The following is a 22,269-nucleotide window of genomic DNA, read 5'->3' as shown; positions in this document are numbered from 1 at the left end:
AAAGCACGGCCCTGCTACCGAGCACTCCTGTTGAGATGGACATTTCATGCTGCCACTCTCCAAAGAGGCTGTGAAATGGCTTCCAAACCTCAAGGGAACCCCCGAGCTGACTGAGGTTTCAGGTTGTAACTATGCTACAGGTATGCACCCCTGGCTTTTGTTTGCACCTGATGTTTGGCTGTATCCACTGATCTGTTTGGAGGGGGAAGCAGGGTCAGAGCTAATCCTCAGCAGAGATGAGAGAGAAAACAGCCTCTGGGCAGACACCTCTGAGTCTGCCCACTGCTTCCCTCTCAGCTTCTTACCTTTGATGTAGACCCTGGGCAAAATATTTTGGAAGGGAGCAGCATGCAGCAAATCACAAACTTCTTCCTGGGACTGAGGCAGGAAGAAAGAAAGATAAAGTAAGTTAAAAAATACCTATGGGGGAGAGTGAATGGCTCAGGGGCCTGGGCAACACTACAACAGTTCACACCTACAGCACCTATTCAGATCCAACCCAGCTCAGGAGTAACTCCAGTGTTTGAACTGAAATGATCTAAAACTGGAAGTAACACTTCAGCTTCAGTCAGGAAGTTTTCCTAACTCAAATAAGTTACTTCCTGCCTGTATAAGGTTAGACCTTTACACTGATTTTCTGTCCTACTTACTAGCCCTGAAAGTAAGAGGGGATAAAGAATATGGAAGTTTCCATTTCATCTTGCCCTGAATGAACTCCTGCAGCCTGTTCTTTAAGAGAGTGCCCAAGTGGAAATTATCCTTTGGCTGAGTTATTTTAGGAAGTGTACATGAAAAATATACTGACATGTGGCTCTTCTGCAAATAGGCACATCATAACTGCTCTGAAATTATTTGGTTGTTGGTGTGGTGTTCTCAGCCAGGGCTACCAGAATCCCAGTGGTGCAGGCACCAAGAAGAATAAAACAGAAGTCCAGAGAGGAATAACACCATGAGATGCCACCTTAGGGGATGCATGCCAATGCACTTGAGAAAAAAATAATCCCAAACACAGATGCACAAGGAGGAGAAACCTAGAAATAGGCAGGTGGAGACTGAGGAGCGATGGCCGACAGTACATTGTACACGAGTCTGCAATGGGAAACAGCAGCGAGGAAACCAAAGCTGTTCAACACAGAGGCATCGTGTCACGACAAGGCACCAGCCTGCTCCTGCCAAAGCCTCTCCCAGGACATGCTTTCAGTTCTGAGCTCACTGGAGAGATGGGGACACACTCGGAAGCAGATCATGAGAGCGCAGCAGGAGGAACCCGGGCCCGCATGGAATGACTGGGCTGGGCCTGTTTGGGATGCAGGGGTGCACAGCACCCTTCCAGCCAGCAGGACAGTGGAGCATGGAGCTGCAGGAGGCTGCACTGGCGCATGGATGCTGGGATGAGAGCAAGTTTGTGGGAGTGCAGTTTGTGACACAGTGCTGGAGGGACAGGAACAGTCTGGGGCCCCTCCACGGGCACAGAGGTGCTGATGCTAACGGAGTGGGCCTGCCACCTTGGCCATTTTGTTTGCAAAACACTGCTCATTCCTGGGTGAATGTTCTTCCACTGCTGTTTTCCTCTAATACAGTGAGCATTTTCAGCCATTTGCAGCCTGCATTCACCTCATATCTGTCCCAAAATGAGTCATGTTATTAACAGACCTCTTCCCCAAGGCCCATTAACCAGAGCACAAACTCTGCTTAGAAATTTCATCCCAAGCAACCCCTCATTCCTCAAACTTAAACAATAAAAAGGGGGTAAAATGCAGCAGACTGGACATCTGCATCAGAGCCATTTTTGCCAGCAAATACCACCAGCCTTAGATCACTCAGACAGCTCTGAAGGTAATTGCAGTATAAAAGCAATTCCTCCTGCTGCACAAGAGCTCCATTAGAGGGAAAATCTTGTTCTGTGATGGCTCTGTGCATCTGACATCCTCCAGCAAGTGGGAACCAGTGCCCACTGCATGCAAAATGGCTTTGTATTCCAAGCCTATTACTGCAAGGAAAAACACAAGGATCCAAGAGGGAGAGACTTTGTCTGGCATAGAAAGTAGGCAGATGTGGACTTTGGTGGGCAGCCTTCCTTAAAGGAACCCCAAATTCCCATCATCTTTATTTTCTGCTATTCTAAAATGCCAGTACACTGCTGATGTACAGTTCTTGGGACTGAAGGAACATTTCTGCATTGAAATGAAGGATTTCTAAAGAAATCACCATGTCCCTTGAGTGTCCCATTAAAGATGTGATAGGAAAGGCAAATGCAGTACATCCAGCAGAAAAACCCAACACTGGGAACAGCAGGAAGCACTGACAAAGCCACAAAAAGAACAGAAACTGCCAGAGTTAAGTTGGGAACTCTGGTCATTCTATAAAATTCTATAACAGCCAAGCTGCTGGGTGATACACATCTCTTGTATTCATCTTATGCAACCACTGCTCACTGAATGTGTTTGATACACTATACTAAGAATTAAAAGTCTCTAGATCTGGAGTTAAAATGCAAAAGAAAGGGCAGAAATATCCACTTTGAGGACATGCAGAGACTTTTAGTTTTCTCTGTGCTCTATGGCCAGATACCAGATAAAACTTGGAATCTTTGAACTTTCTTATGACTTTGCTCTGAACAAAACTCCCAGTTTTGCTTGGAAATTCTGTCTTATGCTAGGGAAGTAATTTTGAAATATTTCTGGAAAATCCGAAGCAACCCTGCCCAAACCATTATGACACAGTATGCAGATTTAATGTACAGTTGTGTTGTTGAGCACTCCTCAGTTGGCTCTGGGCTAAATTATGAAATAAATTCATTGCTTGGTAAATTTGTTATGTGAAAAACTAGGAGCTAAAAAGATGAGTGGCACTCAGCCACAGCCTTTGCCCCACACTAGTAAGGGCATCACATGAGCTGAGAGACTTGTACATGTTTAAAACTCCAGTGAAGGGGGCAATACCAAGTTGTTACTCCAGCCAAATTTTCAGTGAAGATGTCCTAGGACATATATCATCAGCAGATTTCCTTCCTGTTGGGCTGCTTTATCCATTCCACCATTACAATCAACCAGGTTGTTTCCATTGCACTGGCACCCCAAGAGAGCAGAGGGATCAAATCTACTTCTCACTGTACAAATATGTATATAAAAAAGTATTGAGCCCTGCCCCAGAGAGCTTACAATCTAGAAATTAACTCCAGTTGGTTTTATTTCTAAGCAGGACAAACAAGGGGCAGCTTTAAGTCCAAGAATGAAATCTGGATCTTCCAGTATTCAGATTCAGCCATCCCAGAGGCCTGACCCAGTGCCAACACACAACATCCCCGTGGACATGCCCAAAGACTCCAATAACACAGCCCCAGAGAGACCCTGAGAACATGAGAAGCTGGAAAGTAACACTTCCCAAGCTCTTCTGCTGGAGAACCCACTTGCACTTCTACTCTTGAGCTGGAAATCTCAGGTACGATGTTGGTGTGGGGGTTTTGCCTTACCAAAGCCTGCTCAATAAGGAGGCAGAAGAGAATGGCATTGCCCACTTCTCTGAGGCTCTGGAACACATCAGTCTTCAGCTCTGCATACTCAATGATGTCTTTCAGCTGGTGGTGGAAAAACTCCAGGATTCCTTAAAAGAGAAGGAAGGACAGTCAGAAAGAGATTGGAATCACTTCCCGGTAATTTGGATGAGAAGATGATCAGTGTCTGGTATTTCCTTAATCACAAATTGCAGCTGCTAAATGGATACACAGAGACTGGCATTGGGAAGAACTAACAGGCAGTGTCTTATCCTGCTTTCAGTAAGCCTTGGGAAATAGGGAGTAAGTCATTTAAACTCCCTGGATTTCTTCATCAGAGGAGGAAAGAGGTTCCAGACTGTGATGGATGACTTGGTGCTGGCTCATATACAGCAGCCACAGTTTTTGACTGCAGCCACGCTGCAAAAAAATCTCTTCACCAGCTAAACAGAGCATTTAAAAATATCAGTGAACTCACAAAAGCTTACAGAATCCTGAAAACATAAGAGAGGCTACCAGAAGACATTCTCTTATCAGCCATCTATGTGTTCCAAGGGAAATTTCCAGCAGGAGATTGCCTGGAAAGGTTTCCTACACATGTTCCAGTGTCAACAGCAGAGCAGCTGAAAGTGTCCCAGCAAACCTGGCTGCAAGTGGCACTGGCAGGACAGGTGCCCAGCCTGGATTAACCATCAGTGTGGGCCTGAGTAAATGCTGCAGCAACACGTGGCTGAGCTCCTGCTGAAGGATCCTACCAGCAGCACCCACCTGGAGAGCCATATTCATGTCTTGGCAAGCGGCAGATCTTGGGCATTACTTCAATCAGAGTCTTCACATACTGCAGGATGGTGCCTTGGAGCTGTTGGAGACAAAGGGAGGTTAAACTGGAATGCCAGGTCTCCTGGCACTGGTTTTGAAAGAGGCTGGTTGTGCATGGGTCCACATCTGACAGCACAGGATGAAACTTCAGCTGGAGTCTGAGAAGAACTTGCTTAATTTGGATTTCACTCAAATATGAAATTCAGCCCAAGTGTATGGAGTCAGAGTGCTTTTACAGCTTCCTCCAAAGAATAAATCCCAGCTGCATGGATTTTTTAATTCAAAATACAGCTTGCTGTGTTTGCATTGTTTGCAGCTGAAATCTAAAACAAGGCTTAGTCTTAGATGCAGCTGGACTTGTGCTTAAACCCAAAAAGCATTTCACCAGAGCTGCCAAAGGACTCACTCCCTAGCACAGGAAATGCTCCTTCCACCTGAGGAATGATCCCTGGATACTCAAGAGTTTAATAAAGAATTTACATTCATGTAGAGCAAGTTTCTGCAGATCAGATGTTTTGGACACACATGGATTAGAGCAGAGCACACTGCTTAGCTTAAAGCCCTCGCTGTCATTTGGAATTACACACCTGCACCCTGTGGATACATTGCATGAGATAATGCACTAAATTCCATTTAGTCAACCATAAAATCTTTGTGCTGAGTGCTGTCTGATCCTGCTGAGACACTCCACCACCCCACAGGAATCACTGGGATTCCAATCAGCCCATGGCTCCAAATGTTCCAAGTGTGGATCAAGACACACGACGGTGCCCCGATGCCAACAACCCGATCCCAACGCCCACACTGCCTGCCCCCATCCAAGCCTTGGGGTTTCTCCATCACCAGGGCCAGGCTCAGAATTACCAGGCTCTTGACAATCTTCAGCAGCTCCTCCATGACCACAGCAATGCCCTGGTAGCCCAGGAGCCGACAGATGGTCTTGAAATGCGGCGGCCCCACGAAGTTGCGGTAGGAGCTGTAGATGTGGCTGTAGGCGATGTTGAGAGGCTGCAAATTGGAATTGGTGACAGTTACAGGACCTGTAGTTCTTCACCAGACTTGTAATGCTCTTATCACAGTATTATGTTCCATCACTACAAATTTTAAGGAGGAGGAGAAGAAATAATACTGATGGCCATTCCCACTTGTGCTTCTTGTAGGAGAAGAGATTGCTTTTCTTCCTCTGTGCTCAGATATACTCTAACCTCAACACTGCCATGTCACAAGGTTTTATTACCCTCCTATGTAGCAACATCACTTCCATTTCCAAGGTAATTTACTTTCCCATACACTCCCAATCAAGTATTTCAGTTCAGTGGCCCTTTGCCTCTTCAAAATCAAATTGTTCCCCACTAAAATGAAAAGTTTTACATACATTTAAGCAGACAGATTTTTTTTTTCCCCTATGAGCACTTGCTTTAAATGAGGCTTATCAAGAAAAGCAGGAACTGAGGCAGCTGAGTTTAAGGGCAGATGGAAGTGACACAGAAAAGATCCTTTCTGCATCCTGCAAAGCTTTACATCAGCCTCTACTTAACAGAAATCCCATGGGTCTGTGTGAAGGGTAATAACTTGACACTGGTCTGGGGAGAATGGTGCCCAGGACATTGCCCCCAAAAATTCTTAGCAGCAGAGAACAGAAAGTGATTTCCAGGAATGTACTCTATCAGTGTCATCTTGGAAACATGGAAATTGCTGCAACATTTCATTACTGGAACATTTACAGGATCCATTTGGTGTGAGGCAAAGAGAAGTAGGGGGAATTAATTCACTTGTGTGCTCTGCAGAGAAGTACTGAGAATCAGATTTAGCTGAGACACCACATGCTCAGAGAGGGCTCTGCAATGGAAGTGTTGGCATCACAACTCAGGCCAGCAGAGGGGCTGCACTCTCCTCCCCTGACATCTCCACTTCAGTCTCAGGGAACAGCAAAAAAGCCATCCTGGAAAAGATCCTGGCACACGTGCCCTGCCAGCAAAACACAGATTAACCCTGGGCTCATGCTTACCTACAGGTAAAACAAAGATAAGGAAACAAATGAGACTGAATCCCAAATGCCTTCCTGTGGATAATGCAGACATATTCTCCAGGGATCCTTTCCTGCCAGTAATGGAGCCAAGGGAGTGATGGGATGAGGGCACTGAGGAGGTTTGGGTGAAAGGGAGCAAGGGCTGGGGTACCAGAACAGGGCAAAATGTTGTCTTTGCTCCACCACTGCTGCAACAGCCCCAGCTGGAGGCTCCTGTCAGCCTCCACTCCTGACTCACTCCACAAGGTTTACTTTTAACACTTCATCTGAGCTGCTAATGGGTTACAAAGCCATTGGCTAAAAATTGGAAAAGTATTTTCTTTTGCTCTCAGGTACAGAATTTCACCAGTGTACTGACCACGCTTTTACAGACTTGTCAGTTACTTTAATCAATTAATTCTCCCTCATTTTGTCACAGCCCTACAGACCTGGTCCAGCAGGTTGTTACCTGCTGTAATTCCTAAGTGCTCTTTGAACCAGCAGAAATAAGGCTCAGCTAGAGAGTCCCCTATTTTCTGTGAAATGTAATTTCACCTCTTGTTCCCGGTAGGTGCAAATAGCCCTGAAACACAATATTAAGTGCAGGAAGACTGCCTTGGAGGCTCATTCACAATAAGCAAGACCTTTCTCTCCCATCAAAACTTAAAGAAAAAAAAAAAGGGCCCTGAGTATGTGGGTATGTGTCAGAGTTAAGAATTATTTAGGCAGACAGAAGCCTACTTCCAAAGCTCCTTGGATACCAGCTCTTAAGAGAACTGAGCACCTCAGTTAGGCTTCTGTCTGCATCCTCAGATAACCAAGTCTTTAAAAATCAGAGACAGACCCAAAGCCACTGGTTATGCACCCTGATACACCAGCTCATCCTAGCTTGGGAGAATAAAAAAATCCTTATTTCAGTGGGCTCATGAATCCACATTAATTTCTGGATGGGTCTTTGCTATTCCATGGCCAGGGGACTCCTGTCTGCATGTGCCTTGTTCCCCTGGGATGGGCTACCACCCCTGGTACCAGCTGTGGTGCAGCTGGTCAGGATTTTCCCACAGCAGGGCTGACATTTGGCTGTACAGGCAGCCAGCAGCCCCCACCTGGCAGCACTCCCTCACTCCTCAGTGGGATAAAGGGGCTGGAGAGCAGCTCCCAACCAGCTCCTCCCTTGAGTGGGGGTCTCAGCAATTAGGCTGACTGGGAGAAGAGACCTTTTAGGATGTGCACTGGCTGCAGATGAGCAGGATGATTCACGCCTGCCTGTCTGCAGGATGAGGTGGGTTCCTGGAGCTCTCTGCAGAGCCACCCAGTGCACTAACAGCAGGCTTGTGTCTAATAATAATGCTCTGCCAGCAATTAAAAATATAACTCCATTTAAGGGTGAGATACACAGCTTGGGGTAGAGACTGTAGGATGTCAAAAATGACACCAGTGGGTATTTTAAGACAAAGCAGCTGAAGGCACAAGCTGGCTGCACAGCACAGCACAGCACAGCACAGCTCCCTCCCCCGTGCTCAGTGGCCACTTCTGACCCCTCAGAGGACCAAAGCAAAGCCTGACCCTGACACTTCCTGCGAGCAGCAGCTGCTGGAGACACTGGGGAGGTTTGCCCATGCTTGGTTTGGGGCCAAAAGGGCAGGTTTTGGGGATGGGAGGCTGGGATTTGCAGCATGGGGCAGAGCTCCCAGTGTCCCACAGAGCTCACCCTGCACCCAGGTCTCAGGGACAGCCATCTGTAATTGTGAGCACGTGGGCAAGGCCTCAGGGCTGCTTTAGGAGCAGCAGGAGGTGACCAGCAATGCTCTGGAGAACCTTAGCAACAAATGGAGCAAATCAAACCCCAGTTCTATTTCCATGTCTGTGACCTTGCTGTCGGCCATCACCCAGACCTGTCTGAGCTCATCTGAGGAAAGGCAGGGAGAGTTTTATCTGATAAAACTGAACAGAAAGAGAGATAACAGATAGTACTGATAGTTACAGAATTCCCTTGGAAAAATGAAGAGCTAATGAAAGAGCAATATACTCAGAGACAAAAAAAGAACTTGCACACAGCCCAAGACAAGTCAGGGCTCCCAGCCAACCTAATTTCAGTGCAACAGCTGAGAGTGTCTTAGAAAGTGGAATGAGTAACTCCAGAATCAGCATCAACATTTCTGGGAAAGTTCCTCTCCAGCACATTTTGGCTTTAGAGAGGAGCAAGTCACTTGTTCAGAGCCTCTCCCTACCAGGCCCATCTGTCCCCTCCTGGCCACAGGCTCAACCTGCTCCCCTGAACAGCACAGGCACTGCCTTTGCCTCTCCCTCCTGCCCAGACTGACAGGGCACATCCCCAAGCTCCCTGTAAATCAGAGGCACTCAAAGAAGAGCAGGTCTTAATCCCATGCAGTTCAGCAGGAGGTGAAAGTCTTTAAAAAGCCAATTCCTACTCCCATCACGCAGTTTAGAAAATATTAAAAGGCTATTGGAAATTGCAGTGCCATCAGGGATCAAAATGTACTGCTGATGGCTCTAACTTAAATCAGTAGTTTAAGTGTGCAAGAAATCCCAGAATTAAAGACAGAGTCTGAGGCAATGGGAACCACAGGTCAGGATCCCAGATTTCACACCATGTGTCTGTAACCCCAGAGCCTGCTGGGGATCAGTGATGCTCTTGCTGGGGACTGTGGATACAGTGAAAAAATAAAACCCAAATAAGCCAGCAAAAAATCTACCTGGCTTGTTTTTTCTTGCCTTGGAGACACAGACTTCTCCCAGGCAGCAGCTTTTAGGGATAACATCCCCAAATCACTGGGAGATGCCTGCCCATCCTTTCCTATTGGTTGCCATGGTGAGAGATGACGGAGCCCGAGCTGGGTATAAACGAGGGAGTTCAGGGAAGGGATTTAGCAGAGGCAGGAGGGAGGTGAGTGCTGGCAAGGCACTGAGGCCACTCTGTCACCAGAGCTGTCACCTCTGTGACCACCGAGGACCTGGCTGGAGGTAAGTGCTGGCTCTGGGAGGGCTCAGCATGGGCATGTGCAGCCTCGTGTAAGGACAGATTAGCAGTCATTAGAATGAGCTTATTCTAGAGTGAATGAAAGGAAAGTTAGTTATTGTTAGAGAGAGAGGGAAAAGGAATGAGTAAACCAGCTCAATTGAATGGTGGGACTGCTCTGAGCACTCTCTGGCCAGGAGAGAGAACCCTGCAGCAAGGCTCAGAGAGCACTTTGGGGATCTAAAGGAGTGATGTGCTCAAGTAATTTGTGGCTGTTACTAAACAGCAACACAGCCCAGAGAGTATCAAAAAACTACAGGACATTGTACCATCAGGGATCATCATCTACTACTCACTGGCTCTGGCTCAAATCGGTTTAAATGTTTAAATTTTTTAGGCAGGCAGTGTCTTTTTTCTGTCTTTGTTCTTACTATTCATATATTTGTGTTTCCCTAAAGGCACTGCTTTTCTATTTCACCAACCTACAGATTTCACATTTAAGATGCTGATATTGCAGTGTGAGATGCTGCAGGAATAGAAAGAGTTTATACTTTATTAAGCAAGGAAGGTACAGAACATGCAGTGACAACTTAAAACAGTGAATTAACCATTATGGAGCCTTCTGAATGTCATTTAGGTGTAAAATCAAAATATCTGTTGATTGGCAGCTTCACAAGGCAAGCTGGAGCTAGTTTAATCATCCCTTTATGCTAATCACACTTGCAGTATCATTTTTATTTTGTGGGAAACAAAAAGCTAAGATAGTTTTAATAGTTAATAATCACTTTATGCTAATCACATTTGCAGTATCATTTTTATTTTGTGGGAATCAAAAAGCTAAAATAGCTTCTGATACAGACAAGCAGTCACAGAGATTTTTTAATAAATACAACTGGAGCAAAAAGTATACCCTGTGCTCCAACTGGATGTTTTTGTTATGAAGCAGAGTGATACAGTAGTCTGGGCAACAGCAGGATTTTTCTTTTGTAATTTTAGCATGTAACCTAAGTGAGGTAGGATAGTTTTGAGTCCAATCCAAGGGAGAGTAAGGAAAGACTTCATCGATGTCAGCGTCCTTTGAGCCCTGACACGAATCAGAAACCTGAGCCTCTCCCTCCCTGCCTCTGCTTTCAGGGGCACGATGAACATCGAGGTGCACAACATCACTTACACCAGTGCCACTGTGTCCTGGGCCATGAGCAGCCCCTGCCCAGAGAACTACTACCACGTCATGTACCGCCCCAACTGGAACAGCGTCTTCGCGGGCTACCTGCGGCAGAACTTCCACCGCGAGGAGCGCGTGCCGCACCCGCTCAGCTCCCTGGTGCTGCACCGCCTCACGCCCTCCACCATCTACGTGCTCTGCATCACCTGCAAGAACTCCTACCCCTCCAGCAACCACTGCACCACCTTCCACACGCTGGACAAAATCCCCCTGGTTTTCGGCGGCTCCAAGCACGAGCCCACCACGTCCATGTGGATGGTGAGCAGCCTCCTGCTCCTCTGCTTCCTCGCCCTGCTGGCCTACGGCTGCCTGCAGTTCTGGTCTGCACGCTGCCACTGGGCTGCCAGGCTGAAGCACCCCGACAGCAGCTCTGAAGAAGTGGGGGAAGGAAGTGGCTCACCAGAGGAGCCACTGAGTGATGGACTGAGAGAGGAGCTCCTGGAAGTGCCCATGACCACTGTGCTGATGAGGAGCTCCAGTTTCGTGAAGGAGAGCCCATACAACTCCCCTCACTGCTTTTTTTCCTATAAAAACAGCGATGATAAAAGGGCCATCCTGCCACAGCATGGCCTTCAATGAAAGCAAAAGGAAACAAAATCTTGCTTAGAGGTTTGGTTTGTCCTGCTCTTCCCCAGCTCTTGCCAAGAGGACTGTCTGTGTGTCCATGGCAGCTGTCTGTCCCAGGGTAGAACACGAGGCATAGACATTGGTCACAGGGAGAAAGATTTTTGTCAAGTGACAAAAATACTCTCATTTGCTGAAGATTTTTAAAAAAGAAACCAAGTCAGCACTCTGGGAACAGCCAGGCTTGGCAGACTGTAGTGTCATTAGCTCATGTGCATCAGTGCTGTAGGTTCACCTAAGAGTCATCAATCAATGTGCATAAGAAATAAACTCCACTCAAGTAGTTTCACACTTGAGTGCCCCTCCACTATCATCACAGACCAAGCCTTTGTAATGCCTGCATAAACAGTCATTGCAGCCTGAGAAAAAAGCTTTTTGTCAGTATTAAGTAGTGCACACACAAGTATTTTAGTAATTCCCATTTTGAACAGAAAATGGTATTTCTGAAGTGGTACCTTCCTTAGGGAGCATCACTGCATCAGAGCACCAACTTGCTCACTTGCCTGTGCATTTAGATGGATTTGATTCAGTCTCAGTGCCAACACCAAGCAAGAGCAGTGCTGACACCCCCTAACATGGGCATTTTATGGAGAAGAATGTGAAAAAACAACAGCAACAGCACATGAATCTGCTTCTTGCATGTCTGTTTGGCTGCACACAGCAATGTGACCCTGCTCATTCACACCCACCACTCTGTAAATGAACCAGTCCTTGCATTTCTTTCTCTTCCTAAATAAATATTTCCAACCCCCACCCCTCTGGCTGTTGTGGCTCATTTACTGACCTTGGACCCGTAGAGGTAATAGGGCTGGACGTTGGCTGGCTTGTCCCGCTGGGGCTCCTGTGTGAAGGGGATGGCTGTCCTCACAAACCTGCAGCAGGCAAGGGAGATGGGGAGGGAGGTGGTCAGAGCCTGGACAACTGACACTGCATGGTCTGGGATGACCTGCAGTTGCAGGCTAGTTACAATTCATCACTTGAGCTACACCAACAGGAATGCAAAATCCTGCCACAATCTATTGGTGGTGTAAAACTTACCAAAACAGAGATTTTGTCTCATTATTGGCAGGCAAGAAAACAATATCTGAGCAGCTCGTGCGGAGCTAACCAACCCTCAGCCACTTCAATTACTGTCTAACTGCTGCTTGAATTTGTTACTAACATTTTCAAGACCAAAGGAAGATGGTGGGTTTCAAATTCATTTTAAGAGTAACTGTTGCATCCCACAGGGAGCACAAACCTCTCCACAATACACATCAATTTTAAGTAGCAGGTTTGACGATCTGGAAAGAAAAGCAGGGTCTCCAGGTGGCCTTGCTGTCCCTCCTCACCTGTTGGTGGATCCATTGTAGCAGTAGTTGGGCAGGAAGTCGAAGTTGAGCTCCCAGAAGACGTGCAGGGTGATGCGCCCATAGGGTGCGGACACGTTGTGGTTGGCCTCGCGGAACATGGCATCGAAGCTGTCCAGAGTCATGTGCTTGCACAGCAGCCTGTGGGTCAGGCGATTGATTTCCAAGAGCCACTCCAGCTCCTGCAGCACATAAAGCAGCAGAAAATGCAACAGAAACAGCTGATTTAATTGCCAGGGGAATGGTTTTTTATCCACACGCACGCAGAACTAAAGACATCAATTTAACTCAGCCGCCAAGGCCAATTGCACTTCCACTCAAGGGGGTCCTGGTCCAGTACTTTGTGAAGCTGCAGGAAGCAAAATTAATTTGTTCCCCACTGAGCACTGGCTGGCTTTCACCTCAGAATCCTCCAAAGGTGGAAACTGGTAATTTTACACTGCTTGACTCTGATGCTCCTGTATCATATCAAAGACAGAAAATCCTGTACACATATGAACAATGTCACAGCCACCTTCATCCAGCTGGGAATTAAAGCAACATTTTCTTCCCCCAGTTTACAGGACTCTCTTATATGAGCTCTGCAAAGTCTAACTGCTGTCCCTTATGATTTACACAGAGACTTAATGGTCTGATAATAATGCAATTAAAGCTGCATAAACAGAAACAGTAAAGACTGAGCAGCATAAAGGAAGATACATGACTGGATGAAACCTACTGCAGGGGAACTCAAAGCAGCAGACAGTTGACTGTGCATCCCCAGCAGTGTATTAGTCTCGCTGCTCATACTCAGAGTCAATAGAAGTTCTTACCACGATGGATGTCAGGTCCTCGCTCTCGAAGCGGCTGATGGCCTGGTCCAATGATTTGTACATGGCTGCAGAGATGCGCTGGGTAATGAGCCTGTTCAGGTCGATTGATCTGCCCAGCAACTGGCAAAAGAAAAGATTTGCATGTTATATATTGATGGGGAAAAGGTATTTCATTTTTTACTCCACACACAAATTAAAACCAAACCTCAAAATCTGCTTAAATGTGAAAGTGGTGGCACAAGTGCCTTGGTGGAGTGTAGATTACTTAAGAAGGAACGAGGGAAATGTGGAGCATAACTCATTTTTGTGTCACAAACAGATTCAACCCTTCTCAGCCCAGAGCTGATCTCAGCTAGGATGCCCTCCACCACCAAAAGGAAAACAGACCAGGAGTGATGAGCACTGGAGCCTGCTGCTTGCCCTGTACCTGGACGTGCCTCTGCTTGAGCAGCGTTTCGTAGCGGTTGGATGGTGGGTATGGAATGATCACCCCGTAATTCTTGCACTCAGCCCGGAAACGCTTGTCCAGTAAAACACTGAAAAAGGGAAGCAGTGTCAGAAAAATAGAAACTACACTATCAGCTTCTCTATGAGTCTTTCCAGAGTTGTTTTAGCCCTTTTAATCTTGGCTCTGAATTCCAAGAAATCTCTGCACACTAAATGACAGAGCAGGAGTTGTTCTCTGGGGACTTCCCTGCTTGTCTTTTGTGGCTAAAACATTCAAAAAGATAAAAAAAAGTGCTGAAAGATATCAGGGCCAGGTACTGGGTGGTTCCCCTGGAGTGCTCCCTCCTTGAAGATCTGCTGTGGGAACATTTGGTTGGTGATGGTGATTGTCCTCCTTCTCTAAGGCCAAATGTGACCTAGAGACAGAACTTGCAGTCACATGTAAGACTTGGTTCACCTTTGGGGCCATGAGAAGAAGACTCTCACTAGATTTCATCCATGCCCTTTAAATTGGTAAGGAGGATATGCCACAAAGATTCTATCTCCCCAAAGGGGAGAACAAGTCCTGCTGCTTTACTAGGGTGAGGACAAGTGCATATTCCTGTTTTGTAGAGATGGGAGGCTTCCAGTCCTCTGCCTGGTACAGAAGCAGAAGTCAAGCAAGGACATGCCTGTAATAAGCTCAGTTTGCTTTTCTGTAGCTCTCACAAACTGTACTCTGACTGCTACTCCGGATGCCAATTATTTTTTCACTTTTAACTGTGTCTCCTTAATTAATTTTCCCCATCTACATCGGTCTGGCATGGACAGCCAGCTCTGGGGGACAGGGATGATCTATGTTGTCTCTCCTTGCGGTGGCTGCTCCCTGAGGGAAATCTTTTGGTTAACAGCAATTTGGATGCAGTGATATCATCAGTCACCATCAGCAGTCAGGCTCTCCTACCTGCCAGCCATCGCTTTGTAATAGGCAAAGATCTGATCTGCCAGCTTGTACACAAATTGATCAAAGCACAAATTCACCTGGGGGAGAAAAAACAAGACTTGGTGAGGGTGTCGCCAGCACAGAACAGCTCCTTCCTACGCATGCAAGATCAATACAACCCAACACAGATCCTTCATTTAATACAAACATATATTAAAGGTCACACTATCTTAAAACCACGCTGCACTTCTCACATTGCCAAAGGTAAGCAGAAAATTGCAGTTACATTTCTCTCTTTATAGTTTCTGCATGTTCTTACAGGTCCTGGTCCCCCACCCTCAATCACCCTTCCCTCTCAGGGAATTTCTCATTTTCCTCTGATGTCTCAAACCCTCTGCTCATCAGACTCTGCCATGTCCCCAGTGTTTGACAGCTTTTGGCTTCCATGGCTCCCTACAGGTACAGCTGAGCTGAAGCCCTTAATCAGGAGAGTCTGTAGGGTCTCTGGAAATGCTGATCTTCTTGAAAACTTCTCAATCTGATGGAATATTTCTTTCAGGAGAAAGGTGCCTCTAATGAACTGCTGGGTCAAACAGGGCAGTGTGACCCCTGTGAGCTTTTTCCATACAATAAAGATGAAGAGAACTTACTTCAGCTTCAATTTCATCATACAGGAACTGCTTTTTGAACTTGGTCAAAGCATAGTATGCACTGTCATTGTAGAGGTCCAGGGGGTACAGCACATACCTGAGGGCAAGAACACAGACCACATCTAAAATTAACACTGGAGCTTATCAGCACAAACTGCAGCCAGTGCATGTCGTGCCCTGCCTGATGTAAAAAAAATGGCTTTTCTCTGACTTCATGCCTATCACTGCCACCCCCTGCAGCCCCTCAAATAATCCCTCTTTATCCCTGGGTTCTGCAGGAAGCAGCTACAACCAACCTGGAAGTGAACTAATTATGAGCTGCTCAATCAACACTTGCTTCTTCTCAGTCCTCAAAAGAGCTTTCACCCTGCCCTCACTCTAGAGAGTGCTCTGGCAATGCCCATGCAACCAAGTTTTCCTAATGAGAAGGACATTATGCAGATGATTCCACTTGCAGAACAGCAATTCCTCATATCGTTTATCCCACATACAAAAAGAAGTTGAGGTGGCTTAGCCTGGGCCCACCCCCTTTGGTGACACATCTGTGCAGGTGACAGTGCCACCGTGTCCTGCCCACATCCCAACAGTTGCCAGCTGCTGTTTATGACACATGAAGAGGTGCCAATGCCAGGAAGTCGCCCCTGTGTCTGCCAACGAGGTGTTCACACAGCACCATTCATGTGACAGCAGAGCAAGCAACATCCATTTACCTCCCACACCAAAAACACTGCTCATCACCAGCCTCCCCTTCTTCCTGAACAAAATCCCAAACCCCAGCACATGCACGGTCCCAGCAGAGCCCACCAGCCCTTACTCCATCATGGAGGGTTCTTTGGTTTCCAGAATATGGTCTGTGAGGATCCAGGGCATGGACATCTCGATGGGGAACTGGATGCGGCGGCCCATGGTCAGCTCCAAGAAGAACTCCCGGAACCAGAGCTGGGACAGGTCACAGCACTGCTGCAGAGCTTCTGGAATGCACAGAGGATCCATGTTAGCCCCCTGGGGAGGGCAGTGAGGGCATGGCACAGGAGGCAGCTGCTGCAGCCTTGCTTTTGGGTACAGGACATTTTTCTAGGATGTCTCTGGTTTTAAACCCAGACCATGTCCACACTGCCTGAGCACTTGGTAATGCAAGAAGAAGGAAGGGATCACCCCTTTTGCTCTAGAGGGCCAGTGAGAAAACTGGAATGGCTCAAGAGTTATTCTGGGAGACTTCTTCTGTGTCCAGTAGCTCAATTTGTCTGGGACAGAAGGAAAGTCCACTCCTAGAAAATAATCTCCCACCTGCAGCTGTTTGCTCTTGCTGACAGCCCCGTTCACATAATGAATACTACACAGAGGCATGCCCAAACCAGGCAGAAGTAGGACATCTGGGAAAAATCAAGGAAAATCTTCTGCTTAGGTCAATGAGGAGAAAAGCTGATTTGCTTTTGCCTTTCTGAGCATGCAAGGGCTGGGTTCAAGCCTCCCCCTGCCATAAACTCACCGCTGATGTTGAGAAGGTGGGTGAAGAAGAAGGACTGCTTGTGGAACTCCTCAATGGCCAAGACTATTGGCCCATCCAAGCTGCTCCTCAGAGTCTTCTTTGAGCCACTCTTGTCTGCTATGAGGGACTCCAGCATGGTCCTCACCATGTAAAGCTTTGGAAAAAAGGTGACATTCAGTTACCACTCTCCAGACACCATCACAAACGGCCTGGTGTTCTGGTAACAAAAAAGTAACACTTCTCCAAGGTGGTGACCACCCTCTGCACACATATGCCAATATCCTTCAGAGTTAAGAGAGTTAAACCCCTTAAAGAAGAGGCTTTAGGAATTATACAACAAATTAGGCACCAAAGCAACATTTAACACACAACAGCCTGAAGACTTTGTGGAACAGAGCACAGAAACAGCTGCTAATCCACAGGGTGGGAGACTCCTGCATGGCTCTAAGACCATTAATTCCCCACACAGGAGACAGACATTCACATACCTGGGTGCTTGATGGTCCTACTGCTCGTCGTGGGACTTTAATATCAAATCCACCTTTGGGATCCTTCTCACCTCTCAGGCAAGGATCATTTGGAGGCTCCCGACCTCCCTCCCAGTCACAGATCGTCTTCCGAATCGCCTGAAGGACACTGGAGCAGGGGAGAGGGAGAGCAGTGCTTAAGTTTGATTTTACTTCAAGATGAAAATACCTGTGGCTGTGCACATATGAAAGGTACCTGAGGTGAGATCATACACAGCTGCTATTGCTGGGATGATGCCCAAAAGTTACCTCTGGAGGAGCTGCTGGCCAAGGACTGTTGGCTGCTTGTGTACTGGAGCATACACGGGGCTTGTATGTATTACAAAGTGTAACAACACTAATAAATATATGAGGTTTGCACTGCATTCAGGGACAGACTGACCTGATCAGAACATTCTTCTTCTTCCTGACAGCCTGTCGGAGAGGCTCCCTCAGGGTCACCTGGGCGAAGTCCTGCAGCGCTGCGTAGATGGTGTTGCGGATGGCCTGGTTGAAGACGCTCTCCATCCGCCCCATCAGCACCTGCAGGCCTTTGATCATGGCAATCACCTGAAGGAAAAGTTAAACCCAGATGTAAATGCTGTTTTTCCATTGTGTGAAGAGGGCTATAAATCCAGCATGGAGAGAATTCATGGGCTATAAATCCAGCATGGGACTGAATTAATTCTACTCAGCTAACATAGGCCCGGTGATCAAGCAGCTAATTTTTGGGTGTTAGCTGCTTTACAGGTCACAAGAAGCTGAGGAAAGCATTTATATCATCAGTTTCTTGCAAATGGCCCCTGTCCCTTGTTTTTACTCCTGATCTCTTGGTATCTTTAATGCCACACAGTCCCAGGAAACTGCACATGCTCCACGTGTGGGTGCAGCTTGCACAGAGCTGCATCTGCACAGGGCACAGCCTGCCCTGCCCAACAGCACAGTGGAGGAAGCCATAAGGCAACATCCCAACCACCCTGGACTGTGTAAGGCAGGAGGAAGGTGAGGGCCTCCCAGAGCATGGCTCAGAGGACTGTTCCCACTGTTTACAGACAGCCAGGCTGAGAGCTGATGGGTCCTGGGGACTGGTTGAGCATCTCTTGTGTTTGCACAGCTCCTGGATGCAGCTGCTGCTCTTGCTCCAGATCACACTGCTCTGCAAGCCCCCTGTTCTGGGCTTGTGTGACAACAGTTTGGGCATAGGAAGCTACAGGGGTGACTTCTGGAGGCAGCTTCTCCCGTTCCCCCCACATCCAATAAAACCAACATCAGCTGGCTCCATGACAGACCCAATACTGGCCAGGGGAATTTACAGGCCAGATTAAGGGATGTGGGAACCCTTAATCCCTTAACATGGGTCACATGGCAAAGTATGGTGAGAACATCCTTCCATTCTCTTTCCCTGGCCTGAGGAACATGGACAGGAAACCAGCCTGGACTGGCTCTGACTCTTGTGCAAGTGGCACCTACTTCCACAAAGGCAAACTTCTCCTCACTGGTGTAGTTGTACCGGGTGGCTCTCTCATACTCTTCAGCTGTTCCTGGGCAATCCTTGTTACAGAATTTATCTGTGGGATGAACCAGCTTCCAAGAGTACTAGAAGATGGAAAGAGACCATGTCAACATTGCAATGAGGAAGAAGATAGGCTAGAAAGACTGAAATAGGTCGTATACCAAGAGAACATTCTCTAGACATCAGTAGAGTTTGACATTCTTGGCTTTATTATCACTTAGTGAATTGGTTTTCTTTATCTGAGAGGCTGCCAGTCATAACAGGCATTTGATATCCATGGACTTGTGTTAAGATATGGTCAAAACTTGGCAAATTAAGAATTTCCATCATTGTTTGCATTACAGTTTTAGTTGCTCCCAGACTCATCCCAAACTGCTTTCAGTGATGCAGGGATGCACTCACCACTTCCATGACGTGGGCACTCCACTTGGACAGCAGCTGCAGCCCCCGTAAAGCCAGGTCAAAGAGCTCCCTGTACTCCTCATCCGACTTCTGGCTGTCCAGGCCTGAGCCAGTGACCACCTGGAAGAAATCACATCATGCTACAATCAGCAGCTTGCTGCAGGGGCTTCACTCAGTCAACAGACTTCTCTCCCAAATCCCACCTGAAATGAATTCCTGACCTTATGACTAAGCTAGAATTGAGTAAAGCATGTACTATCCCTCAGGAAAAAGGACCTTGGCAAGGCTCTTTTTACACAGGCAGTCAAATTATTCCCTACAAAAAAATGAGTCTGACCTGTCACTTCTGAGCAAATAAGTGACTGTTTTTATTCCACTTTCCCACTCCTTTTCAATGGTCTAATACTGCTGAAATCCTTGAGAATCCTTTACTGATTAAAGTTCAAAGAAGCTCTTACAAATGCCAAAAAAGAAGCGCCTGAGAATGCTATGATTTGTTAAACTGACACTGATGAATGAGGATCACACGTGCAAAAAACAGTCCCAATGGCACCAGAGAGAGCACTGGCATTCAGTAATGAAAAGAACAGAGATGCCTTCGTGAACTTTCCTCAAAGCCCTGACTGACAGGTCTGTGTAATTGAAAAGCCCTATTTGCAAGTCATTGGTATTCTGACTTATGCCTGATTATAAACATTTAGTTGCCAGTTTTTTTCCCCTGGTTATTTTAAGGAAGCTGTGGTCAAGGAGCAGAAGTTGTCGCTGTAGATCTCCTGGTGGACATGATTTTGTACCTGCAGGAGCCTTTCATAAATTGCTTTTTTATTGCTGCATCAAGAGGAGCTTGTTCCACCCATGTCCTTCACCTCTCCTCGCTGTACATCTGTGACAGACCATGGTCCTGCCACATTGCTGTGTCCCAGGCTTGTCCATTAGTGGATTCTTTGCTTCTTTTTGCCAAGGTTGGGATTAAATGTGTGAGACAGTATTTCTTGTTAGGACTCAGATGTTTATTAGTTCTTATCTATGTTACAGTCCTACAAACCCTGAGTTCTACAGCACTTCACTCTAACAAGCTAAAAATGGAGACATGTCTCTCTTTCTACGAGGCTCTTTAAGGATAAAATGCCCAATTAAGAAATGACACCTAAATTACTTTTACTTTTAACCCAATAGCCAACCACCTGTGCCCTCAATGTAGACTTTTCTATCCAATTAGACAAAACCACCCAAACCCATGGAGAAGAAGGTGAAGAAGAAAGTGAAGAAGAAAGTAAAGAAGAAGGCAAAGAAGAAAGACCAGCCTCCGCCCTAAAACCTCCATCTTGCTTTATAAATTACTATATTCTAAACCCTTAAACTCTAAGTTTTCCACCCTGTGATATCACACACTTCCATTCAAACTCCACACCCACAATCGCAGTTCTATCGTTGAATTTTGGAAGCCTCCTCCACGGCCTCAGGTCAAATGCAGTGTTCTCTTGGGGGTCAGTGCCTGCCAGCACAGAAACTCTGAAATTCTGCCCAGCCATGTTCCAGCAGTGCCCCTCAGCCCTGGCTGCAGGGTGCAGCTGGACCCACCTCGCTGTTGCTGTAGCGCGCAAGCTCCGAGATGAAGCGGATGTGGTCGTCTCGGATCTGCACCATCTGCTCACAGATGTTGTACTGGGGGCTGATGCTGCTCTGAGTGCACGTCCACCTGGGCAAAAAGAGCAAGGGTGTCAAGAACAGGACACAGCTTGACCTCAGACAGCCCAGGGACAGCTGCTCTCTGCGCTTCAACGTGCTCCAGGCACGCCACCCTCATGGCGAATGTCAGCCCGTGTCGTCTCTCTGGTGTGTGGAGTGTCCAGAGGTGGTCTCACACAGCAGGATGGGGACACTGGCCTCACCTCTCAGCCTGAATGTGTCTGCTCCATCCACCCTGAAGGCTGCTCTCCATGTGGGCTCACCTACCCCAAGGGCAGAGATGGCAATTTCCCAGGCCACCAAGGGACAAACTTTCAGTGAAGGATGGACTTGAAAGGCCTGCATCGTTTGCATCCTTTCTGCTAAACCTAAGAATAACCATCCCCTTAAAGGTCCTCCCTCCAGGTCTGGGTTGTGCTGCCTTTTCCTGCAAAGAAAAACTCTGCAAAGAACTAGCCCTCCCATTGTTTTTGGTTCTAGCTCATGCTGCCAACTCAGCGAACAACCCTGAGTACAAACGATGAGCAGAATTAGATTTTCATTTGAATTCACCCATATGTACCATGTGTCTAATGTCATCCTAAAAAAGGCAGCCAAAGGCACTGTTGTATGAAGGAATGGGACAAACCAGTCTATTTAATTTAATATCTCCTTTCTCCCTTTCTCCCTGTAATGTATTAGCCCCAGATACAGAACCAGAATGGCTCCACCAAAATGTTTTGTGCAACCAATTGTCTATCAGTGAGATTCTCATGTCTTACTCTGTCGTCACAATGTAGAAGTTCAGATTATACTTTTTTTCCCCCTAAATGATTGTCCACCTTATGATAGTCCTGTTCTCCAATTTAGACTGCCCATACAAAAGGAAGGTGAGAAACCTGCCCCTGATATGGATATGCACATACCCCTACAGTTAACTGCACTTGTTGCCAGTATTTGTGGTGGTAGAAGGTCTTGGAAATGCTGGGCTACATCATCCCTTGTGAGATCCATCCTCCCCCAGTCCCCTGTTTGGCTCTTACCCGTTTCCATGTGCTGCCCACTGGACAATGGGCAGGGTAGCAGGACTGGCCAGGGCTGCCCCAGCCCTCCCTGCCACACACAACCTACTCCTCAGTGCAGAGACAAAGCGCCATGCGGGAAAAACACCAATTAATTCCACTTGCACGGAGACAAGGAGGGAGAGAAAGTGACAAAAACAATGTTAGTAAGAAATGGGGATCACATGGAAGCACCTTGGCAGAGTTAGAACTGGGAGTCCCATGCAGTTTGCTGGGAAGGCAAGGGAGTGAGGAAGAAACATTGGTTAGTACGGCATGGCACACAGACCTGGTGAGACAG

At 47.1% G+C, this 22,269-nt stretch overlaps 2 protein-coding genes across 5 annotated transcripts in view; one reads left to right on the top strand and one right to left on the bottom strand.

The window, feature by feature from the left end:
• Nucleotides 1-22,269, bottom strand: part of CYFIP2 (cytoplasmic FMR1 interacting protein 2) — a 50,006-nt gene that overhangs the window by 10,116 nt on the left and 17,621 nt on the right. For 3 of the 4 annotated variants that reach the window (XM_071443446.1, XM_071443444.1, XM_071443445.1), the window contains exons 11-27: nucleotides 20,821-20,938; nucleotides 19,240-19,359; nucleotides 18,795-18,920; nucleotides 17,728-17,894; nucleotides 17,307-17,454; nucleotides 16,819-16,972; nucleotides 16,144-16,300; nucleotides 15,330-15,426; nucleotides 14,701-14,777; nucleotides 13,738-13,846; nucleotides 13,311-13,430; nucleotides 12,481-12,680; nucleotides 11,934-12,021; nucleotides 5,177-5,320; nucleotides 4,262-4,352; nucleotides 3,473-3,603; nucleotides 306-378 (exon numbers count right to left, since the gene is read on the bottom strand). In XM_071443446.1, coding sequence (XP_071299547.1) covers nucleotides 306-378; nucleotides 3,473-3,603; nucleotides 4,262-4,352; nucleotides 5,177-5,320; nucleotides 11,934-12,021; nucleotides 12,481-12,680; nucleotides 13,311-13,430; nucleotides 13,738-13,846; nucleotides 14,701-14,777; nucleotides 15,330-15,426; nucleotides 16,144-16,300; nucleotides 16,819-16,972; nucleotides 17,307-17,454; nucleotides 17,728-17,894; nucleotides 18,795-18,920; nucleotides 19,240-19,359; nucleotides 20,821-20,938 — 2,120 coding nt within the window. The remainder of the gene's footprint in view (nucleotides 1-305; nucleotides 379-3,472; nucleotides 3,604-4,261; nucleotides 4,353-5,176; nucleotides 5,321-11,933; nucleotides 12,022-12,480; nucleotides 12,681-13,310; nucleotides 13,431-13,737; nucleotides 13,847-14,700; nucleotides 14,778-15,329; nucleotides 15,427-16,143; nucleotides 16,301-16,818; nucleotides 16,973-17,306; nucleotides 17,455-17,727; nucleotides 17,895-18,794; nucleotides 18,921-19,239; nucleotides 19,360-20,820; nucleotides 20,939-22,269) is intronic. The other variant, XM_071443447.1, reaches the window with a different exon arrangement.
• Nucleotides 9,159-11,902, top strand: FNDC9 (fibronectin type III domain containing 9). The gene is made up of 2 exons (XM_071443449.1): nucleotides 9,159-9,305; nucleotides 10,435-11,902. Exon 2 carries the CDS (start codon nucleotides 10,442-10,444, stop codon nucleotides 11,102-11,104), a length of 663 nt encoding a protein of 220 aa, XP_071299550.1. The 5' UTR covers nucleotides 9,159-9,305; nucleotides 10,435-10,441; the 3' UTR covers nucleotides 11,105-11,902.

Source organism: Agelaius tricolor, unplaced genomic scaffold (assembly GCF_023055355.1).
Source record: "Agelaius tricolor isolate 1412-34295 unplaced genomic scaffold, bAgeTri1.0.p SCAF_18, whole genome shotgun sequence".
NCBI lineage: Eukaryota > Metazoa > Chordata > Aves > Passeriformes > Icteridae > Agelaius > Agelaius tricolor.
This window is presented reverse-complemented; position numbering and strand designations above follow the sequence as displayed.

What these genes read in the sequence shown, in the direction of transcription:
- FNDC9 (XM_071443449.1), top strand. Translation starts at nt 10,442, where the DNA reads ATGAACATCGAGGTGCACAACATCACTTACACCAGTGCCACTGTGTCC.